At 40.0% G+C, this 24,097-nt stretch overlaps 2 protein-coding genes and 1 non-coding gene across 6 annotated transcripts in view; 1 reads left to right on the top strand and 2 right to left on the bottom strand.

Moving 5' to 3' along the window:
* Nucleotides 1-6: 6 nt before the first annotated feature.
* cd99 (CD99 molecule) lies at nucleotides 7-18,061 on the bottom strand. Of its 2 annotated transcripts, XM_035534743.1 has the most exons (13): nucleotides 17,794-18,060; nucleotides 12,496-12,519; nucleotides 12,171-12,197; nucleotides 10,585-10,614; nucleotides 10,245-10,274; nucleotides 10,060-10,110; nucleotides 9,696-9,716; nucleotides 9,501-9,578; nucleotides 8,360-8,392; nucleotides 8,118-8,141; nucleotides 2,620-2,736; nucleotides 2,084-2,137; nucleotides 7-1,534 (listed from the first exon to the last, which is right to left on the bottom strand). In XM_035534743.1, exons 1-13 carry the CDS (start codon nucleotides 17,849-17,851, stop codon nucleotides 1,506-1,508), a joined length of 576 nt encoding a protein of 191 aa, XP_035390636.1. In that variant the 5' UTR covers nucleotides 17,852-18,060; the 3' UTR covers nucleotides 7-1,505. The 2 variants fall into 2 exon arrangements, with proteins under 2 accessions (XP_035390636.1, XP_035390637.1); XM_035534744.1 differs by lacking the exons at nucleotides 7-1,534; nucleotides 2,084-2,137; nucleotides 2,620-2,736 and adding an exon at nucleotides 2,750-5,539 and having other exon boundaries at nucleotides 17,794-18,061.
* trnar-ucu lies at nucleotides 2,263-2,354 on the bottom strand. The gene is given in 2 exon segments: nucleotides 2,263-2,298; nucleotides 2,318-2,354. It is a non-coding gene; the product is annotated as a tRNA-Arg (tRNA).
* A 923-nt stretch (nucleotides 18,062-18,984) lies between the features above and the next one.
* dhrsx (dehydrogenase/reductase (SDR family) X-linked) overlaps nucleotides 18,985-24,097 on the top strand; it is a 35,481-nt gene continuing 30,368 nt past the window's right edge. For 2 of the 3 annotated variants that reach the window (XM_027010236.2, XM_027010244.2), the window contains exon 1: nucleotides 18,985-19,463. In XM_027010236.2, coding sequence (XP_026866037.2) covers nucleotides 19,394-19,463 — 70 coding nt within the window. In that variant the 5' untranslated portion in view covers nucleotides 18,985-19,393. Of the gene's footprint in view, nucleotides 19,464-23,042; nucleotides 23,166-24,097 lie in introns of those variants that run through there. The other variant, XM_027010228.2, reaches the window with a different exon arrangement.

The raw sequence follows: 24,097 nt of genomic DNA on the forward strand, positions 1-24,097 counted from the left end.
GGCTAATACAGTAAACAGAAAAAAAGTATTTATTCAAAATTCGAAACACCATGTGACTGTTGTTTACATTACGGTAAGGTATCCCATAATTGCTTTATTTGTTGTACTTTGTAAGATCTGAAAGGCATATAAATAATACATTGCTCAGAAAGCACCGCTCTGCTGTGACGGCACTGGGTCTTCAAGCTCAGGTCAGTCAAGCATCATGACTATCACTTATTTTACTTACTTAGTAATGATTAGAGTAACACAACTGTAATTGGTTTAATCCTGCATTCACTGCACTGCATTTACACACACACAAAAAAAACCCATTACATTTCACTCAGAAATGACGTGTGCATACTGTCAGCAGAGACGTATTAGTCTGGTGTAAATATAGCCATGGTGTAAATAAACACGTCAGTTAGTGTGGACTGAGAATTGACATTTATCTACATTTAAGGTGGGTGTTTTTAACCCAAACAGTGTATACAAAGCACTCCAAAGACCTGTACAAAAAAAAAAAAAAAGGAAATAAAAAAGAATATCAAACTAGACAGACGAGAAATGTTGCAGACTTTAAAAAATAACTGTTGCGTGTACTGATGCAGGGCTGCCTGGCTCATCCTGGAGAGCCACTGTCCTGCAGAGATTCATTCCAACATGAATGATTCTTATATTGAGATGCTACGGAAGGCCTAGATTATAGGTCTTAGATCAGGACAGTAGAACTCTAGGACCAAAGCTGTCAAACATTTCAAATCCAAAAGTGCAGTTCCTGTCTATGTAATGTGCAACACATTACATCTGCAAAACAAAACGGTGCATTTGTACTATTGTCACAAGGTAAAATGGACTGCTATTTACTTTAATGGAATTTAACAGAATATTTAATAAAATAACATTTGTAACTTTAATTGGTTACAATGCATGCACCTAGCAACATTCTGCTTGTTGTGTATTCCTGATTTCAAAACAGTGCATTATAATAGTAACAGACACAGACAGAATGAACTATTTCAAATAAGCATAATGTCAAATTTTTACTTTTGATAGTTTAAATTAATCAACATATTTATTTTAGTTTAGAGAACAGCCTTGTGGACAAAATGTCAATTGTGATATCATTGCTGCAAAAAAATAGTAGCCAACTTTAAAAAGTCTATTTAATTATGAATTCTCCCTCAACATACCTGAATGAATGACACTGAAACAGAGCACTTTAAAAGCAAACAGCTTAGTAAAACTCACAATATGCACACGCGCACACACACACACACACACACACACACACACACACACCCCTCCCCCACCCCAAAATAAATTTGTCAAAAGAATTTACACAACTAAAAAGAAATGGCACACTGAATGAGCAATAAAAGACAAACATGATTAAACACATAAATGCTTCAAACTTGTATAGTGATATGAAGAGAGCCCTGTCCATCACATGTTCCTCAAGGCTCTTGTGGTTGTACATGTGTTTAGGAGCTGCAGCTGTTGTCCAGCTGCTCCCAGGGCAGTTAGGACGTTCTGAGCAGGTTTGTAAGGGCTGGAGACAACACACGGAAGCATCAGCTACTATGAAACGATATAACTCTACAAAATATGGCTTACATGTAGTCTGAGAGCCTCTTTATGTGGTGGGAAAAATGTGATTAACTGTTAAATTAATTAAATATGATTAATGTTTGATTTATGATGGCATTTAACAGAATGTATCATGTTGAAAAAAAAAAAATATATATATATATATATATATATATATACTAGTGATGCATAAAACTGCTGTACACACTGGAAATGTAAAATCTATACTAAGAGTTTACATTTCCAGTGTGTACAGCAGTTTTATGCACCAACATGACATTTCCTGCAATTTGGTAACCACATTTTAAAAGCTGCATTAGCATTCACAGTTAATAATTAAGATAAATGTAAAGTACAGTTTTATTTGTTATTTTTTGTTAGTTCAGTATCTGTTGAAAGTGAATATCAACATAATATTATTTTTAACGTATTAGAATATTTGAGTAACATTACGATTTTAATCATATTTTAATAAAACCAATAATAGACAGTAACATATAAAAGGATTTACTTTGTGGCTCAGAATGTACACCAGACTGGTTCCCACCACTCTCTGGATCAGCTCCTGCACAACACACACACACACAAAATAAATAATTATTTATATAATTTACCGCAAACCATGACACATCACCTCTATTAACCTTGAATGTTTTTAATGAGTTGTATGTAGCATTTAATTAAAAACCACGACTCTGGTGGGACTCGAACCCACAACCTTTGAATCACTCCACCAAGTGCTACTTAGAAGTCCAATGCGCTATCCATTGCGCCACAGAGCCACCTGTTGAGGGCTAACGCTCTATGGGCTTTTGTAATTCGACACTTACTTCCTGATGTTGAACATTCTTACATTTTTCTACCGCTAGAGGCAATCTGTTACTTCAAAACAAACTGAAAAATTGCATTGAATCCGTGCCGCTACAATTCGGAGTTTGAAGGGATTTTAAAAAGTTATGTTGACACTTCCCCGGTCTGAATTAAAAATTATATTGACAATAGTAATACAATATCACACTCACTCTACTATTATTCACCAACACCCACCTCCTTGTATCTTGAAGCAGAGCTTCTTTTTATAGTAGGCGAAGTAGCTGGAGGCAGCGCCAACTATAAGTACTCCCAGTCCACTGAGGATGCCAGCCACCTGACTGCCTTGTGCCCCTGCGCCACAAAGAGACGCGCGGTTACCGAAAGAAAAATGCACACGAGTAGGAGTGCTCCCGTTACTCACCAGCCGCGTGTTCACTCTGAATACTTTTAGCAACTCTGCAGGGAAAGTGTCCATAATGTCCATAACGTAATGCTAAGAAGTTGAGGATCACAAAACCTGAAGTATCCCTGTACTGTGTACCATTTATATTGCACTGGATGGAGTCATCTGAATTAGCACTCCCAATATATAATCTAATTTAAGAATGCCAGAGAATGTGAAATTTTATATAGAACTATCAGCGAATGTATGTGCCAAAATAACAATAGGTTTCATGAAGTTATTAATGTACATTCAGTACATTTTTCTTCCACAAGGTGGCAGTGTAGGAATCTCCTTCCCTGCTCGAAATATGAAAGTAAATTCAGAAAACACCCAAGAACCAATCCTGTTATAGTTAGTAATATAATACTCACATTAGATCTATGTGGCTGAAAAAGATCCTGGAATTTATGGAGACTTGAAGTCAGGTTGGTCCAAATAAAACAAAACAAACCAAAATAAAAAACTCACCAGGGACTATTACCCTCTTATATTGAAGAAGAGAAAGTGATTCAGATGTGAGTGAGTCACTGCAGTGGTGAATCAAGCATGACAGGGTGGGATGTGCAACTCCTTCCTGAACACTCAGCTCTGAAGTAAAGTTCCAACAGAGACCAGGACCGTAACACCACCCAGGATGCTGACAAGGTGTAGCCTACGCTACACATCTCTCAGAGATGAATCTAGCTAAAATCGCCCTTAAATGTATTGGTACAAATTAATTGTGTTTTAGTGTGACAGAGGCACAAAACATGAAGTGACTTCTCAGTCCTGATTTGGGGTCAACTTTATCCAACCCAACTCTATTATCAGCTATGTAAAGAAAATTAAACTTGCCTTAGACCTTGGGCCACATCAAAGGCAACATAATGTAAGCTGTTCATTTACACTAATACAGGACCAGTGCATATCTTATTTTTATAACAAAGCCAGTACCAGTACAGTTCAAGGGTCAGTTGTACATACTGGCAGCTCACACCGAGTCTCTCACTCAGTGTATTCTGGAAGTGGCAGTGGTCACACTGCTGTTATGGCAAGCTCGGCAAATTAAGAATAGTGTTAGACTCACTAGTGAAAAAACTCAGAATGGTTTCAGCTTTCACCAAGAGTTTATTAAAGGGAACACAGACTTAGAAGAGCACAGGACGCCACGGGACAACACATGATCTCACGGGACAACACATCAAAAGAATCTCCCCGAAATACACACCGCCAAACATGGAAAATGTGTGCCAACATGACCAGAGCATATAACTACAGAAGATTACTGAGGAAAAAACCCCCACTAGTACCACTATACTTACAACATACAATACAATCACAGTGTCCTTCACTAAATAAAAAAATATTCTAAAAACCATTCTGAAAACACTATAAACAACTGACCAAGTCGCCCAGCAGAAGACTGCCATAAATAAAAAGCCCCTACTGATTCCCTGCATCACAGAACATGCATTTCTTTATAAAGTTAAAAACACATGTAGGCTTCCTTTCTGTAAAGCTCAAAGGGGAGAGTCCTCTCGTCCCTGAGGGGTGAACTCATGCTATGCGTGGTATGTGTGAAGAAATGGGCTCTAAGGTTAATCAAAGCACCAGGAACTAAGGTTAAGCCTCTTATTGGGAAAATATTATAATTAACAAAGGATATTTAGAAATGTCAGCAAGATAGCTTAGCTGAACAGGACTGAACAAGAACCATGCTTAAAACAAGAGAACAATAGAGCACTGGACAGGGGTGCGGGGCAGCAGAGTAAAGAAGTTTCCGGAAGGGGGTACCATATCATTAAACCATGGAAGAGTTTACCGCCGGAGTGCTTGGATGCCGAGATCCAGTGTGCTTAAGGCTGGCACACTTTAAGACAAGGGCACAGCAAGGAAAAGAGGTGGACAGAGAGCCAGGAGGAAAAAGAAATATACAGGAATGGGTGGAAGGAAGAAAGGTTGCGAGAAAGGTCTAAATTTAGTGGCACACACAGGAGTTGGTCACACACAACCAAGCACTGGCCCCTTTTATCTCAAAATGAATGTTATACTTGAATGAAATTAAATTAAAATAAGAATTAACAGCACCCTTAAATGGTCTCTAAAATGGCCTCAAACCAAAATGACATGCTGCCTGCACAAAAGGTCAAACTTAAAATTACTCAAGAGGGCAGGTACACTTTGGGTGTACATCTGTAAATTTACCAAACATGCCTCTCAAAGTGTCCTAGTGAAACACCTCAGCCCCTGTGAAAATATCCTGCATTTTGTCTGAAACTTAAAACTGCATGACAAAACAATGATAACATCTGATCTTGTATCAGTAACTAACATCTAAAACCCTTTAGAAAACAAATATGAAAGCAAAATGCTTATCTCACTCTAGATCAAAACCAAGGTTCCCTATTACCAAGCCATAGCACAGCTAATGTCCCAGCCAAAAGATGGTGCGACCACAACAACCAGAACAACTGACACCCAGCAACATTTACAACAGTAGGTCACGGCACTGTGCCCTCTCCAGTAAGCAGGCACAAGAAGTAGCCGACAGGACCGATGCCCAACAGGCCATTTAAGACAGCTGCTCCCCTTCCGCTGGGTCCAGGAAGTCCAGCATCATTTCTAGAACGGACCCTAATACTTGTCTAAAGTTGTCAGTCCAGGCATGGAGGCATTCTGGAACGTTGTCTCCTAGCAACCTCAGGAGCTGCAGCCAGAGCTGGTTCAGGTCTGCAACGACAGGATATTGAAGCCGAGGTTTAGGGTGTGGCCTCCCACGCAAGCGGGTCAGCCAATGAAAACCAAGCCCACAAATCCAGTAACCCATGCTTGTCAATACCACAGTCTTGGAAGCCATTCAGCAACACATGTGGCTCTATGCCCGATACAACCAGGGTCACTACCATCACACAGGGTAAAAAAAAAAAAACCTACATCAGTTCAAGGTAGTAATGTGTCCCAGAACGCATGTGTACAAGACCTATGTGAAAGCACGTCTGCAAAGCATCGTATAAATGGTTTTAAAATGGCGTCTAAGCTAACTGTGTAGTAGAGAGTAGAGTATGACGCTGTCTGGGTAATTGTTTCTGTCTGCTGGTCTGTCTCATGTTTGTGTGAGCTATGGAAAACTTCAGTCATCCAAACTACAGTATTCCAAAGACCAGCAAAGAGAGCACAAACGCATCTTCATATGCAAGCACACACTCAAACATGCACGCATATGCACACACACACGCACACACACTCACACACAGTTTTGTAACTTTCTTTGAGCGGTATTTTCACTGGCTTTTGCACTGCTATAATTATGTCTTCTCATAAACAATAAGCATTACTTAAATAACCAATGGCATTTTAAGCCTTTTTTTTAATGAAACCTGCATTTTCTGTAAAATATTTTGTTTTCCTAAGAGGAACCAGCTAAATGTTGCCACGATGCCAAACCTTTGACAGTCCCCAGAAACAGCTAAACAGATGCCCACATGTTACTGAGCCCCTCTCAGTTGCCATGGCTCCTCCCATCCCCCCCTCCCATGTCCTCTAATGTAGCCCACCACACCTCCATCCCAGACAACTACTTCTCCATTGCCCTTGATGGACGTCCTCTTGCGGACTGGGTCTTGGACACACCTCGGGACGAGACTAGGACCTCTAGAAAGCTGGACTAAACATTAATTGCTTATTTTTTCATTTTTTATTTATTTTTCTCTTTAAACTGTAGTTATTGTGGAGTCTGTTGTGGGCCAGAGGAGGATGTCCCCCCCCTTTGAGTCTTGTTTCCTCTCAAGGTTTCTTCCTCATGCTCTAGAGAGTTTTTCCTTGCCGCTGTCGCCTTTGGCTTGGACTCAGACATTTGTAAAGCTGCTTTGTGACAATATCTGTTGTAAAAAGCGCTATATAAATAAATATTGACTAAATATTGACTTCACATTTGGCCCCCACAAAAAGATAAACAAGGAAATATGTGCCTGACCCCCCTTGGGCATACAGTCTCGAGTGCTAATGACTGTTTGTTCGTGTGTTCATTATTCCCCCTACTGATCTCACTAACTGCATATCAGTTGTATCCTCTCACCCATTTTCAGGCCCTCAGTGACTGCTCAGTTGGCACCCGAGCCTCTCCAAGATCAACCAATACATTCCCCACAGAAAGACACACAGCTTTCCAACAAAATGTGGTAAGAAATCAATCAATGAAAAAAAAAAAAACACTTTTATTATTACATGATCCTAAGTTCTCCCTGAACCACTGTCGTGTAGGTAGTATTCGGTGCTAGTAACACCAGTGTCATGGGTTCAGTTCCCCAGGTACATTTGTACTGTCACTCTGATGAAGACGTTAGTAGCTCTGGATAATAGTGTCTACAAGTTGGGTTCTTTCTTTTGCCAAGTATGGAATACTTATGAGGACTTTGTCCTTTAGCTAATTAAACAATACAAATAGATAGAATAAGATAGCAGAGTAGACATGAGAAGAGGTGCCCTAAACAAAATATGGAAATAAACTCTTAAATACAGGCTATTACAGAGATGCCTTATTGTGCAGAGGTTGGCTACACTGCAGAGGTGGTATACAGTGTAGATCTTTGCGAGGTCCAGTTTAGAGTGCTAAGTGTTACATGCAGTTAAATGAGTACTACATTCATAAATGTTGTAAATGTAGGTACACTGAATCAATGTCAATGTAATGTAGTAGATCAGAGAGTCAGTATTGCTGTCACAGCTCAGCTGGCTTGACCAGGAGAGGAACTTGGAGAAGTGGACACAGAATAGCCATGCAGATGTGTCACAAAGGAAGTGTCTGACTGTCTCACAAAGGAAGTGTCTGACTGTCTCACAAAGGAAGTGTCTGACTGTCTCACAAAGGAAGTGTCTGACTGTCTCACATAAGAAGTGTTTGACCGTCTCACATTAGAAATGTTTGACCGTCTCACATTAGAAATGTTTGACTGTCTCACATAAAAAGTGTTTGACTGCTAATAGAGCTTCATAGACCATACAGTTTTGCGACTCACTTTGGAGGTATTAGCACAAACATCTGAACTTGTATTCTACAAAAGACATATTCCACTCAGCAGCTTAGAGAGAGAGAGAGAGAGAGAGAGAGAGAGAAAAAGCTCCTATCCTTGTGTTGTGGCTATTGAACACAAAAGGTAATAAAAATGTTTCCTTTTCCCAGGAACCGTTTTTAACACTTTCTTTGGGCATTTGAATTCATGCTACACACAAGCAAGCTTTACTGCCATTGTTATGAAGGTCTCTGTAAAACCCACATCCTTAAAACCTGCATTAGATAGTGTGTATTTACCTTGAGACTGGTCTGTATCATCTCCTAAAACAGAAGATGCATGAAACAGTTAAGATAGCTACATGTAAATGTATTGAAAATTGGAAGGCAGGGTCATTCTTCACATTAATCTAAATGAACAGAACCCCATGGTAGACTTGGTTTGCCGTCTACTGTATTTTTAAAATTAAATTTCCAGGTTAAGCCAGATAGCAGTGCATGCTAATCAGAAATATAAAGAAGAAAGACTATTTAATAAATACCTGTGGTATCATAACCAGGGTCACTGGCTCGCCCTGCAACACACACACACACACACACACAAAGAGCAATCATCAATGGAATTCATCTTCCAAACACATCTTTGATATATTTCAAAGCACATACAAACAGAAACATTACTACAAGACCAAAATAGCTTTAAGTGTACTGGTTCAAGTCTGGTTCATATATTCTGCGTTGAAACTGTAGACTACATCTAACATGAACTTAATGAGTCAGTTTCCTGACCACTGGATGAAGATTACTCATATAGTCTTGGACTAAACTGCAGTGTCAATACTAAATATTCACTGGACCTTCTTTTAAAGTGTAGGCTATGGTTTAAGTGGACTCTGGGAAACTGGGCTTATGTGTACACACCTTATTCATGCAGCCACGTGATTAGGTATACTTGTTCTTACTTGTTCTATAGTCAAATGATAGGTTAGCACACTCTCTACAGCCAAACTTGATAGGCTAACACACTCTGTATTGCCAAGTGTGATAGGCTAACACACTCTCCACTGCGAAACATGACAGGCTAGCACACTTGACTTCCAACTGCACATTCTAATGCATTAGGCACCATTACTCGTACTCAGAAGTTAGCTTAGGGAACTTAAGAAACAACCCATGAGTGCATATGTTCAACTGTGTATGGCATAAAACTGCATGACCCACTTTGATGTAGAGTTGTTGTGGCAGCACAACTTATAAAAGCCTCCCTACGTTTTTGCTTTGGGGCATACAGATGGGCTGGCTTTGCCTGTCTGGTAAGCTAGAACTCCTCCCTGCCTTCAGGAAAGGTCACCAGAGTTCAAGTATGCAGGGCGTCTCCTTGAATTGCTTGCAACACTTCTGCATGCGGCATTCATTAATTCCAGTAACCAGCGATTCCAAACTTTTCATAGTGCCCCTTCTTCTGTTTCCCCCCGCCCCCAACAAATAATTTAGCTACGCCTGCACAGCACAGCACAGTGGCAGAGTGGTAGTTCAGTCTTGGAACTGCCCTAAACAACCAATCCTATTAAGCAACATTCATCGTGGAATCAACAGGAAGTCAATTGGTGGATTTAACTAACTATTATTCACTGTTTAATTATGGGAGTTTAATAATAGCAGAGTGGGAAGCAGAGTGCCTACCTCCATGTCCTCTACCAGGGTCAGGCTTGTACTCATCCCCAACCACATCTAACAGGTCATCATTGCTAAATCCATCGCCTTCAACAAAGATGGAGTCATTACAGCATAGTATGAATAGCATAATATTATGGTACATGTAAATAATGGTATAGTGTTTTATTCACAACCCATACACACACACATGCACAATCATACCTCCAAGTGGTTTCTTAGGATCTGTAGGAACAGACAGAGCAAATGGATCAGTGCACAATTGGCAAATGAAAGATTACCACAGCCATTCCTGAGATATTTTATATTGCTCATCAAGCAATCTCTATTATTATTATTATAATTATTATTATTATTTTTTTTTTTATTATTATTATTATTATTGCAGGTAAAGGCCTGATTTAAAGCTAGAGGGGCATGGAATGCAGGTGTGATCTAATAAGGAAGAAACAGTAAGCATAATTCCATATGCATAATTGCTGACTGGTCCTGCCTGTTTCATTCACAGTCATTGGCTTTAGCATCTCTGGGTGAAGGGGCCCCTGTAGGCCCCTGTAGGCCCTCTTACCTGCAGGTTTGGGCGGGGCAGGAGGAGGCTTGTTGGGCTCATTTGGTGTGTCTAAAAGATGATGGCCACAATCAAACACACAGCATGTACAAGTCAGCATATGTCTGTGTCTGCACTGGCTCTAGAGAAGAGCCTTAGCTACTGCAGAAAATGTAGCATAACCATTATACTGGTTAAGACTATACCTGAATCAATGGCATCATTAAGATTGAAATCTAGGGATAAGAATACAGAGGGGGGGGGGGGGGGGGGGGGGGGGAAACACGTCAGAAGTACTCATGTATACACTGTATAAGGAGACATGACATCTGAGTACGCATGTCACTAAGTGTAAGGGTGTGAGTGTGTGTGTGTGTGTGTGTGTGTGTGTGTGTGTGTGTGTGTGTGTCAGAGTGTGTGTGTGTGTGTGTGTGTGTGTGTGTGTGTGTGTGTGTGTGTGTGTGTGTGTGTGTGTTTGTGTGTGTGTTTGTGTGTGAGTGTGTGTGTGTGTGTGTGTGTGTGTGCACATTTGGGGGCAGATCCTACCATCTGATCCTTGCTTGGGCTGTTTTACATCTAGAGTATGTGAAGAACAATAATTATTCATTGCATGAGCTACAGCAGTTAATCTAAAGCACTGAAGAAAGTACCTGAGCCATCACACAGTCACTGATCTCACACAAATGGGATTCTGGTACTCCAATACAAAGGCATACCCGACTCTGCCACACACTTCTGTCAAGCATTTTCAAAATAGCCAGGGAACTTTATTTGGAGCAAAATATAAACGCTGAATATTTTATATCATTCCAAAACCTCAAATTCTAACATTGTGAACTCTAAGTGGTCGAATAACTACTACTATAATGAACTGATTCATTTTTGTTAGCAGCAATTTGTTGAAAACACCCAATTCTGCCAATGCTAGCTAGGTTGTCTCAACACTTATCTGTACTGTCTATAGGGAACAGAGCGGGCAGCCTTTGAGCCAAAATGGAACCTAGATGATCCAAAATGGAACCTAGATGATCCAAAATGGAACCTAGATGATCCAAAATGGAACCTAGATGATCCAAAATGGAACCTAGATGATCCAAAATGGAACCTAATGACAGACTTAGATAATGACTAGTATCACTAGTATCTCTGGTAATTTAAAACAGCTTGGTCCCTAAAAGAGTAAAAATAATCTGAATTTATAAAGACAGTGGCTAAACAGCTTGATAAACACAGAGAAGCATATGCACATTCTAGTTAACATTAATTATCTAAAACTAGCTAACTGATTAGCCAACTTTGATCTCGACTACAGGATCACAATGGCCTAGACAACTAGCTAGCTAGAAATAAATTCCTCAGGTAGTTAGTATACTAAAGACTATTGAAGTACTGAAACTCAATTAGTAGACAGCACATATAATGTAACACTAGCTAACAATCTAATAAACATTTGTATCTGGTTGAACAACACCTGAAATTCCCTGTTATCTGCTCCCTAATTAAACTCCGTAACTTCCCTAATTTCTCAGTGACGGATCTCGCACCCCTCCTCCTCTCCAGCTCCCACGCTCTCTCTCTCCATCTTGAGTAGAGGGGCTGACTTCGCCCACCGACGGAGGCCGCTCAGAACTCCAGCCCAAAGCCCCACTCCCACACAGTCTCACAATATAATAACACATTCCGGCCCTCAGATAAAGTGTGATTTGCACTCACAAATTCTAACTTTGTAGATCATTTGTAGAGCACATGGAATTCTGACTTGCTGTTTAGTGCTCATTTATTTTTTATTGCCAGCTATGTAGAATCTACTAAGGTTTGGAAAGCAAAGCACCAGAAAGTGAAGAATGGACAATTACTTCTGATGGAAGACATGTACTGTTATATCCTGTGTCCCACAACATCCAATAAATTACTCATTCACTGAGGCAGTGGTAGCTCATCGGTTAAGTTATTTGTCCCATAATCAGAAGGCTGCCAGTTCAAGCCATACTGCTGCCACTGTTGGGCACTGCAAAGCCCTTAACCCTGAATTGCTCAAACTGTGCTCAGTCATAATTGTAAGTTGCTTTAGATAGAAGTGTCAGATAAATGTAAATGCACTCAGAAATGAATGAATCAAGCAAGACCTTCACCTGGTTTAGGTGGAGTTGTTGTGTCATCTAAAAAGGAGAATATCCATTTATAGCAACAGTGAAATAATCATGAAGCTATACAATATGTGGGTTGTATATAGGCCTGAGTATCTGCTATTAACTCTCAAAGACATCATCCATTTAAATGCAATTTACATAGCGACAAACAAGGCAGTCAGATACATGTGTTCAGAATAAAATTACAAAAGAATGAAGGACTTAATTTAAACTATTCATTTAAAATTAATCAAAAGGAAAAACAAAAATTTAATGTGACATAATGTTATATTATGCTCACAGTATCAGGAAAGCTGTTGTAACTCACCTAAGGCATCACCCAGATTCAAATCTATAAAGAGAGAGAGAATAACATTAATGCACCAATTCCCAAACATTAAGTACTGTCAAAACTGCCCATGTTTTACGGTTTACCCAATACACTCTGTCAAATGATTTTGGAGGTTATTTATGTGCTCAGGAGCTGGGTCATACATCACTGATAAATAACATTTCAAACCTGGAAGCTGACCTGAGTTCTGCCACTAGTGCTGCAGTGACCCGACTCAGCATAGTGGCCTCAGAACCATGGCTTTAACCTCGTCACTCATACTTCAAATAGGTCGCGTGAAACGCAGCAGATGCCCGCATGCTGCTGTACGCCTAACTTTCTGTTTCCAGTTGGCATTCCCCAATCCTCGCACTGAGCTGAGTTTCCACTGTGTCAGTGTTGAGGATTTGGCATGGCTAGGAAGGACCACTGCATGGTGAGCTTTTAAGGAATTTGGGGGAAGGTTCTACTTAGTCTGCAACCCCAGAGGGGAGCTTTTACTTCTGAAATTGTCAATGTGCCCATGATCTGAATAGTAAACAGATTTTCTTGTCCTTTGTATAAACATCTTTAGATTTTATGACTGTCATCCAGGTTTATCATATTGCTGGTGTTTGCTTTAAATAATGACATGATAATTACCCCATGAAAAATTAACCAGTTTTACTGAAGTGCTTTCATTATTTATTTATTCACATTACATCATCCACTGTCACAATGGCTTTTTTTTAAGGGAAAACCTCTTATTATCAAGTAACACAGACAGTAGGTGAAAGTGGTAGGATTTAATCAACTATAATAAGCCTCAGACTTCCAAAGAGGTCAGTACAAAAAGATCAAAACATGGTACGCAAATGCACCAATATTTTCTTGCAGAGCTCTGAGGCTCAATAAACCAAACCAAACCCAACAAACTAAACAACAAATGAGCTGAACTTTTCAGTCCAACTCGAAGCGTGGCCATCATTGTAAAATGGCCAGCTCCCTTAAAAGCAACTTTATCTAAAAATGTTAATGTGGCTGACATTGAATGAGAGCTCATGGGTAACAACATTATTTTTCTTTATTTAACAGCATTACTTTTTTATTTATTATTATTATAAACAACATCATTTACAGCTGGCATGTCAAGTTCCACGGGTTTCTGACTGGCACGTAGTTGTGCTATTTGCTGAAGCAGCCTCACCTCACTGGGACCAGTCTCTGCTGATCTAGAGACAGTTTAAGAGCTAAACTTTTAAAAGGCGGAACAATGAACCTGGTCAAAAATCAGTGCAAAAGCGCAAACTTGAGAAGGCTTAAGAAGACATCTGATGTGCTCCACCCCTCTTGGGTTTATCTACACACACTCATTTTCACACTTTGGCCAGAATATTAGGAGTTTTCTGCTTTCAATCACCAAGATGAGCTCCTTGTTCCCAAATGAAGTTTTTTCTGCAGTGGAGTCACACGGGTGTCTCAGATATGCATTACAAAAGTCTAGCTGCAAATATTTCTTTCATTATTAAGTCCATGAGTGCACTAGGAGGAGACTGTGTCTATCACATAAGAAACCTGACACCAACAGAGAGTAGGCCCCAGAGCAATACGTTTCCATGGCGATGTTTGATTGTTTGGATGTTGTGCTTGCCAGTACTCTGTTGTGACTAAGTGTTAAATCACAACTGAAACTACAGCAAGATCTTTTTAAAGAGTTGGACCTCTGACTGCTTCCCACTCTGTCTTAAACACCAAAACATATATATATTCTTGTATAAGAATTAATATTGGTCAGAATATCCCTTAAACAGGTAAACACCCAAATGTGGAACACACAAAGGCTTTTGGAACTTCAGACGTTGACACTACTTGATCTGTGCTTAGTCCCTGCTGTGCTTAGTCCTGTGCTTAGTCCCTGCTTGATCTGTGCTTAGCTACTAAATAATACAGCATAAAACAAATAACTAATTACTAAATCTGCAGACAAATAGGTCAACCACCTAAATTGGGCTATCACAAAAAAGACTCAGGTAGGCACTTCTTACATGGTTCAGGCAGTCTTCTAAACAGTCCAGGCAGTCTTCTAAACAGACATAAGCATGCCTGTGGTTTGGTTGGCAATCTGCTATAGTCACGGCATCGCAAGAAGCGCAATGTCTGCTAGACACGCAAATGCAAACACAGCACAGAGTGTGCCGAAGGAACTTCTGCCTCAAAAGTTTTGCTTCTGAATGCAACTGGTTTGTGGTTGTTGGTGATAGTAGGTAGTTGCAAATGCATTCAGTCAGTAAATGTGGGCTGAGCTCCCTTTGGGACTGTTTGGTGGCAAAGTATGTGCATTTTCAAGGACAGAATTGTGCAAGACACCAACTGAGTAATGATTCCATTGTATATTTTGTGCTGAAGAGGATGGTTCCTTTGGTACAGTAAGTTTAAGAACATATCACCAAAGAAAATAGAGAGCTATGACTCTAAATGTGTGATAAAGCATATTGATACTCACAGTAAAGACGATTTTTTAATTATATTAATTTGCCATATAAGCCCATGTAACAGGTTTGCTATCTGTAATGGATTGGTTATTAATATAGATTTGCAGTCATAAAAAGTGAACTGTTCAAATATGCATGGCATGGTCATCTTATGCCAACTTCCATTGTGTTCATGTGTGTGTGTGTGTGTGTGTGTGTGTGTGTGGTGTGCATTTCAAGCTGCCCTAAATAACTTTCACCCATGTGAAACCTATCTGCTCTTGCGTACATTATGCAGCTGAAAAGTTTCGCAAGGCCAAACATAAGACACGATATGGTCCCGTCTGAAGGTGTGCTGTGGCACAGACATTAAATCCCTATGATGGCTCCGAGGTGCTAGTGGGTCAGACTGATTCTGATGATCACATCCTGCAATCAAGTTTGGCTTTCATGGTTAGTTATGAGTTCCAGCGCAGAATCGAAGAGGCCCTTGCTTTAAATATATTCTCATGTGATGGCAGCACTTCTCAAAACAATTCACCCCACTGTGAGTCAGCCTGTGATGACTCACAGATTAAGTGTGTGAGGGTTTCCTCAGAGCACCCATGCTCACGTACACATACCACCAAGAGAAGAAAAGAAAATTTGGTGAAGCCCTTTGGATCTTCATCAAAGTCATAATAATAAATAGCACTTTTGGCAAACAACACACAATTTTTAACATTGATTTTGTTATGCAAATTGATTACACAATCAATGCTGTTGATGAAAAATGGATGGGAATCTCTATATGTGCAATATGGTACAATATGGCCTGATAAGTCCAATATAGACCAACCAAAAACATGTCAGTGGTCTAATAAGTCAAGGGCATCTTTCAGTCCTTAGCCCAAAAGCCTCCCTCACTTAGAAAAGGATGTCCTACAGAAATCATACCAGTTCTTAAATGAGTGGCAAACATCCCTAGGTTGACAAGTGATCTCTTGCACTTAATCCTGTCATGGGTCTTCTATAAGACCAGCATTAGGGCAGAGTCATGGTCTTCTATAAGACCAGCTTTAGGGCAGAGTCATTGGTCTTCTATAAGACCAGCATTAGGGGAGAGTCATGGTCTTCTATAAGACCAGCATTAGGGCAGAGTCATGGTCTTCTATAAGACCAGCATTAGGGCAGAGTCATGGTCTTCTATAAGACCAGCATTAGGGCAGAGTCATGGTCTTCTATAAGACCAGCATTAGGGCAGAGTCATGGGTCTTCTATAAGGCCAGCATTAGGGCAGAGTCATGGGTCTTCTATAAGACCAGCATTAGGGCAGAGTCATGGTCTTCTATAAGACCAGCATTAGGGCAGAGTCATGGTCTTCTATAAGACCAGCATTAGGGCAGAGTCATGGTCTTCTATAAGACCAGCATTGGGGCAGAGTCATGGTCTTCTATAAGACCAGCATTGGGGCAGAGTCATGGTCTTCTATAAGACCAGCATTGGGGCAGAGTCATGGTCTTCTATAAGACCAGCATTGGGGCAGAGTCATGGTCTTCTATAAGACCAGCATTGGGGCAGAGTCATGGTCTTCTATAAGACCAGCATTGGGGCAGAGTCATGGTCTTCTATAAGACCAGCATTGGGGCAGAGTCATGGTCTTCTATAAGACCAGCATTGGGGCAGAGTCATGGTCTTCTATAAGACCAGCATTGGGGCAGAGTCATGGTCTTCTATAAGACCAGCATTAGGGCAGAGTCATGGTCTTCTATAAGACCAGCATTAGGGCAGAGCCGTGTTTGTGAAACATTGCCAAAAAGGAAATGACCGCAGCAATTCTCAAGTCTGCAAAAGACCACCTGCTTGCTCCGCAAAAACACTGGAACAATGTTACGTGCTGTGCAGAGATGTGGCAGAACTGAAATTTATACTAATAAGATATGAACAAACTAAACTACTTTCAGGAATTGGTGGCGCTTGGAATACATAGCAGAAGCACTGAAATACCTGCAATGTCAGACTGCGCTTAAAAATGTACCTTTAGAAAGCAGAGTAACTGAAGGCTATAGCCGTGTTGATGGGTCATCTGAATCACGTGTTAAAAAAGAAATATTTGCTTACGAGTGTAAGGCCTACAGTATACTTCTCTTGTATTCATTTTATCGTATACTATGAGCATATGTCTGAGCACCTGAGCGTGTTTATGTGATGTCCGTCATTTAAAGGAAAAACGTACGCACTCATCCATTATTTATAGTAAATACGCATTTCCCATTTCCCAGTTACGTATTTCGACACAAGTAAAACAAGTTGTCCTATAGGGAAAACAACTTTTTTAACTTAATCAGACATAATTTGTCAAAAAAAGCTGGTGTATATTTTGTTGAGGTATATTTCCATTATTCATTTCAGATAAGTCTGAAGGGTTCACAAACCCTTTCTTTTACCTTCACTGTTTTATGAGGTTTTACTCTGTGTAGACGATGACTTGAAAATTACATAATACAAGCATTTTAAAATACATATAAAACCGGGTTATTGTCAAGGTGTGGCATGTTGGACTGCATCTAATTTACTCAGTCAAACAGTAAGCTTTGCTTTAAAATTTAAAAGTCAAACGATTGAACTAAGTAGACTAAACTACGTTCCATAATTATAAGTATGTTCTAAAATTGTAAAAGTAAATAGGCACACACTACCAGGCAAAACGTCTTCTAGCAAAGTTCGTTTGAAACCTTTGTTTTTTTATTCACCATTTGAGTAAACCTAACAATTACGATGCAAGTGTAAAAGAACCGTTTTGAATTGTGAAAAAAGGATTCACAAACCGTAGCACCAAGGCTGCGTGGACGAAAACATCGCTTACCTTGTGCCGTCGCTCCCGCCAGATATACCAGAACTAAAATCCACAGGTATGAAGTCATCTTGAAAGAATCTAGTACTATATTTAAAATGTCTAGTGCACTTCAGTGTACTAAAAGAACACCGATCGCTGTTGGTGGTTCACCCTCTATTTGTGTTGCATCCAGATGGAAAAATGTATAAACTCTTCCAAAACTGATCGCGAAACTTCAACGGGTGTGTCAAAGCTACCATTAAACTACACGTCCTTCTCCTGACAGGAAGTAGCAGTCTCAGCGGAAGATAGTAGGTACTTGAAACCGGCTGAAACACATAGTTTATATATATATATATATATATATATATATATATATATATATATATATATATATATAGAGAGAGAGAGAGAGAGAGAGAGAGAGAGAGAGAGAGAGAGAGAGAGAGAGCGAGAGAGAGTTTTTTATATATATATATATATATATATATATATATATATATATATATATATATATAGTGAATGTATAATTTATGTAATGTAAATGTAGGCAAAATATATATATACATGAGTTTGTTAGAATCCACGACTCACTTTATTTTGCAATGGTCGGAAATAAAATAAACAAAAAACTTCCATGAGTAATACGGTAACGCATATTGCCCACCTTGTTGCTCACAATGATAAAGATATTATAGTGCCATAAGAAACCAACGTATTTCATGGGTTCATTCATCGCGTTGGTTTCTTCTGACACGTAGCGTTTCGATTAAGCAAACACATCACATAGGACGAGTTCGCTATCAGTGCAGCATACCGGTGCAGCATCCTAGCGTCTGTTGAACATCACTGTGGTGTCAGGAGAGAGGTCATCTCTATCTATCCCTCTCTTTAATGTCGCACGTTACATTCAAGCAGCCTCTTAAAACGCAACAACTTTTTCTAGTCTGCCTTCAAACGCAAAGCTTTCGTAGTCTGATCATTTGCCAACACTGAAGAACCTTGTTTTTTTTTTTACCAACATCACCAGGTTTGCATTGCAATCTGTTGAGTAGGTTCCTAAATGCACCCCACCTCCCCACCCCACCCCACCCCCCAAAAAAAGTTTTCATCTTTTTCTTCTCTTTACACTGTGCCTGTACACCGGATGCTCCCCCCCCCCCCCCCCCCCACACACACACACACACACACACACACTCTCTGGTTTGGGTGATCAGAGAATGGAGGCTGGGCAGTTCATGGAGATCCTTGGTCAGCGTGTCCCCTTGCGCAACTGACGATGGTGCACCAGTGGATGCGCGAGACCCCTGCTAATCGCGTGTGGATGTTTCCCAAGACTCCACGCGTCTAGCCATAGGTTCTCAACTTAGCACGCACCAATGCAGATACCGAGGATTTGTTTCGAAGCTGCTGGCAGTGGATCGTGTCAATCTCCATTGCACTCACGAGGGCAGTAAACGGTGTCTGTTTAACTCAGCACGCCGGTGACATGCAGTCTTTAATATCACCAGTGACTAAAGCGATCTTGGTTGCTTTGTTTATTTTTGCGATCTTACTCATCCTCTATGTGATATTATGGTATATATGTCGAGATGTGGATTGTGATCACGGCATCTGATTGATCAAGTGGATGCGTCTTGGAGGATGTGAACCGGACACCCCGGCTTTGGCTGACAACAGGGAGTCGAAGGGTGACCCTGGTAAGTCCACCGATGCTTCTGTGACAGCTGCATCTCTCCAGACACGACAGTGCATGAGAAAACATGAGAAAACTAGGGAGTAGCAACAGCATCGTAAAAACATTGTGTTGGTTTTCATTCATATGAGTCATGTGTTTGTGGAACGCGCTAGGCTTTTCTGGTAAATAGGCAGTCAATTCGCTTACTAGGTGAACGATACACTCCCTAGCCCGTTTCAAAAACGTACCCACATGTTGCTTTAGGTCAGTGGAAAAAAATGTCCGTTACTCAGTTTAACTGGGACCAAAAGCGAAAAGGAATGCACACGGTGGTATCTCTTTCATAGTTGGATGCAGCAGACAGATCATTTTCGCTCACAGTGCATAGACTCCTTCTCTTCGGACATAAAAAAAATAGAAGTGATTTCAATTTTAAGATGCAATGTAGTTTAACAACAATGGCGTGTGAAACAAACCGCGCTATATACCTTAAAAAAAGTTGACTCACGCAATGTGAACCACAAGCGCTTTTGCGCATATCTCATTATATGCTGCGCGCCATTGTTTCTTTTCAAGTTTGCCTTCCTACACCTAATACATAATCTATCTGAATATCCGTTCTACTCAAAGTAGGATGCAAGTTTGTGGAAACCTGTAGGACAATGTTCGTCCGCGCACTGAGCAATATCACATAAATATCGTACTTGGCTGTCCATCCAGTGTAGAGAGACATTATCTGAATTTTTTCTCACGGTCTTGTAAGTACTGAAATTCAAACATTTCTACACAATTATAGTGCATAATTTATTTTAATACAATGAGAATGGGTCTGTATTTTTCCTAATTTTTCCACACTGGCGAAATTTCCACGCCAAGAGCATTGTGACTCACCGATTAAATACTCCTGCCTGGAACGTGATGAGAATCCCAAACGCCCGCGTTTCCTCCACTAAGTCACCGGAACGCAACTGGTCTGGATGCGCTAACGGTCAAATTGCTCTCCAGCTGGTAGGTTATCGCACGGGAACTCGAAATGGGAATTGAAACCAAGAACCCTACTAACAAAATACAGTACAAAAATGCATGTAAGAAAAATATGCATACATTTGCGATTTGAAGGACAAATAGAGGGCAGAACATGAATCCAAAACGAAATATCCACTCCTTTTGTATGGCCTAATGATTTCATTCGCGGTTGATGAATAAAATTTCCAGTGTATTGATTGCATTTCATTTTTTTGAGATTCTTTGTGTTTCAGGGTGTCTCGATAATGTAAGAAACAGAATAAACAGAATAAGTCCTGAGTTGTCCTTTGGCCTCAAGTAACCTAAAGCTGAGTAGGCTACAAGAGGCTGTTAATTCTGTTATTGCTATTCCAAATGCATACTGACAGGAAGACTGTAGTTGCAAACAAACTGAAAGGGATAGATGTGACAGATGTTAAAGCATTCAGCATCATCTGTGCGTGTGGGTGTGTTGTTGTTGTTGTGTGTGTTTGTGTGTGTGTGTGTGTGTGTTTGTGTGTGTGTGTGTGTGTGTGCGTGTGTGTGTGTTTGTGTGTGTGTGTGTGTGTGAGAGAGAGAGAGAGAGAAAAAGAGCGCAAGAGAGAGCGCGAGAGAGAGAGAGAGAGAGAGAGAGAGAGAGAGAGAGAGAGAGAGAGAGAGTCTGGTGTGCAGGTTTGAGAGTAAGGTCAGTCTTGAAAAATATGTGCTTATGGACAAGGCAGACTGGCTCAGGTCAAGTAAAATAAGGATTTGCTAAAGATTGCACATGTAGGATGGGTAAGGAAAGACATGGCACTCTGACACCAAACGCCACTGTTGTGCCCCTGTATGTGTGACCTGTTTTCACAACCAAGAAACCATCACTTTGCGATGGATCTTGCTCTTCTGTTCTCAATAATATCTACTAGTATACTTAGAAGTGTGCTTAAATCATTTCAGTTTAACTATCAAAACTCAACAGAATATTAAGGTTCCCATTAAAATATATTTTTGAGGGATTCACATTTGCTTGTCCCCGTGGCAATGTAAGATTCCTGTTCTTCAAATAAAATTCTCTTTACGAGAGATAAGACAGCAATCTCCAAAGGAAAAAGGGGCATCTTATGTAACACTAGTCAACCACCAGGGGAGTATCACACCTGTTCATGGCTTCGGCCGCTGTGGGAAGTTAAATCCTATGCTATCGCTTAGGTGTCTGGCTTCGTCCCTTCAGAGGGGTGGTGGGTGGGTTGGTGGCTACTCATGGAATAAATGTTGTCTTCTGACAGTGGACCACAAAATATGGTGCTGCATTTTGTATAGTGAAACTGAAGCCCTTGCCAACACAGGTCATGAGACAATGTTTTGTCTATTTAGTTGAATCAGCATCAGCATTCTAACATCATTAAGAGACCAGATCAACAGAACTGGGCATGTTTGTTCCATTCTTTGAGAAATATGAAGACTAAATAAAAAAAAACTTTTTTTCCCCTCGGGATTAAGACAAAGTGAAATGGGTCAAATGTGCTTAATCCAGAATCTTCTTCAGCCATCTCAAGTAAACTGATTGAAGAGACTCAGTCTGACATCCTCAGCTGTCATATCAACTCATATCAGCTCAAACAGCTGCAGGAAGGGTATCGATGAACTGTGCACAAATTACTCTCATATATGTGGGTTATGGCCACTCTTTAGAGCATGAAAAAAATGTGGGAAATTTAAAGGGATTTTGTAAAATATAGAAATATATATCTATTCTTTTTATAAACCCATAAACTACACTACACTATAACTACACTATACTGTTTTTTATAGTTATAGACATTCCTTTTACACCTTGTGTCTTGTGGATTTAAACGTTTATAATAATGCACTCGAGATATCATTTTAGGTATTCTTTTCTTTCTTTTTTCTATCTTTCTATCTTTCTTTCTTTCATTCTTTCCCTCCTCCCTCAAGGCTGCCACATCATGCATTGTCTTACGTGCCTGTTTGCTTTGCAAACTGAATTTTGCATAAACCGCGTAAACAGAAACATCGCCCATCTTATTACAGATTAAAATAATAAACATTCATATACCTGACAGATCTCCCAAGCAGCAAAGCTTTTTCAGGATACCCCCTCTACACACACACACACACACACACACACACGCACACACACACACACACACGAACACACACACGCAAACACACACACACACACACACACACACACACACACACACACACCACTGAGTGCAATTACAACATCATAGCCAAATTCTAAACAAGTATTCGAGGAGTTAGATTAAATATATTGAGATTACATATGAATTAGATTTAAGATATAAATATCCTCTGCCTAATTATGCTCCTGCATGTGTAGCATTTCCATCTAATGAAGTAATCACCGTTTTCGTTTTATATATTACACAGTTGGGTAGCTTAAGTCCCCATTTCTAATTTAAAAGAAAAATCCGATCTTTTGTTTTCGTTTTTCTCTGTGTAATAGCATCGACTTCATCCTAGTCAAGTTGAGAATTCTGCGCACAAAACGGAACCATTAGCAGGGCGTTCTGCTTCCTTGTTCATGTCAGTGCTTCAAGACGGACCGTAAATACTGAGACACATTTGAAGCGGCACGGTCAACTTCAAGATATGTGGCTGCTGTCATATATTCTTCCTGTCGTACGGCTTTATTTAGTCGGCGTCAAAGTTCTCATCTACCAGCTTTTCAACAAACCGTTCACATTACCAGGTTAGGAGTTTTGCAGTTCTTACATAGCTGTTAACGTCATACAGTGTCTTTTTCGGTGAGCAATTCTTAACCAAATCTTAAACTGTGCCAAAGTTCAGCGTGTTGGCTTTACCCTAACAATATAACTATCTAGTGGTTTTAGAGATAATCTTGTGTGTGTGTGTGTGTGTGTGTGTGTGTGTGTGTGTGTGTGTGTGTGTGTGTGTGTGTGTTGTAACTAATTCTCAGTTTATCCAACTACCTACAAAATACTTTGAATAAATTGATGTCTTTATTGTTATTTTACTCTAGGGTGCTGGAAGAATTTGATATTTTTGATAATAGATCAGTTTGCCGAAGGTTTAAGGCTCTTTTTCTAGTTTATGAAGACCGTGGATTAGACAAAAAAAAAAAAAAAGAAACCACACAAATAGTGGACTCTTGTTCACAGGCATTAGTTTCAGAAGAAAAGCAGCTTACAGTGGCCAGCATCCAGACAAATACCATAAATGTTTTATTTTACACCAAACAAAGCTTTAGCAGTTTGTGTTCTTTTTCTCTCTCCTGATAAATAGTTGGTATTTCTGATCATACAATAATAATTAGACTTTGGAAAAATCACACAATTTCTTCTTTACTTTTGCCGTGACATATCCAATTTTCATCAGACTCAAGAGACCTCAGTTGGGACTTGCCTTACTGATGAAGCCAAATCTCAAAGGACCTTTGGCACAATACAGTTTGTGACATAAATGTCTCTTGCCAAGCTCAGACATACCAAGCATACACTGTGTGCGCAATTATTAGGCAAGTTGCATTTTTGAGGATTCATTTTATTATTGAACAACTACAGTGCTTCTAGTCAATCCAAAATGTTAATAAACCTCAAACCTGAATATTTAAGAAAGTAAAAGTGAGGATTTTGCACTCTTAGGAGAATATCTATGTGTGCA

The sequence above is a fragment of the Electrophorus electricus genome, chromosome 16 (assembly GCF_013358815.1).
Source record: "Electrophorus electricus isolate fEleEle1 chromosome 16, fEleEle1.pri, whole genome shotgun sequence".
NCBI classification, from domain to species: domain Eukaryota; kingdom Metazoa; phylum Chordata; class Actinopteri; order Gymnotiformes; family Gymnotidae; genus Electrophorus; species Electrophorus electricus.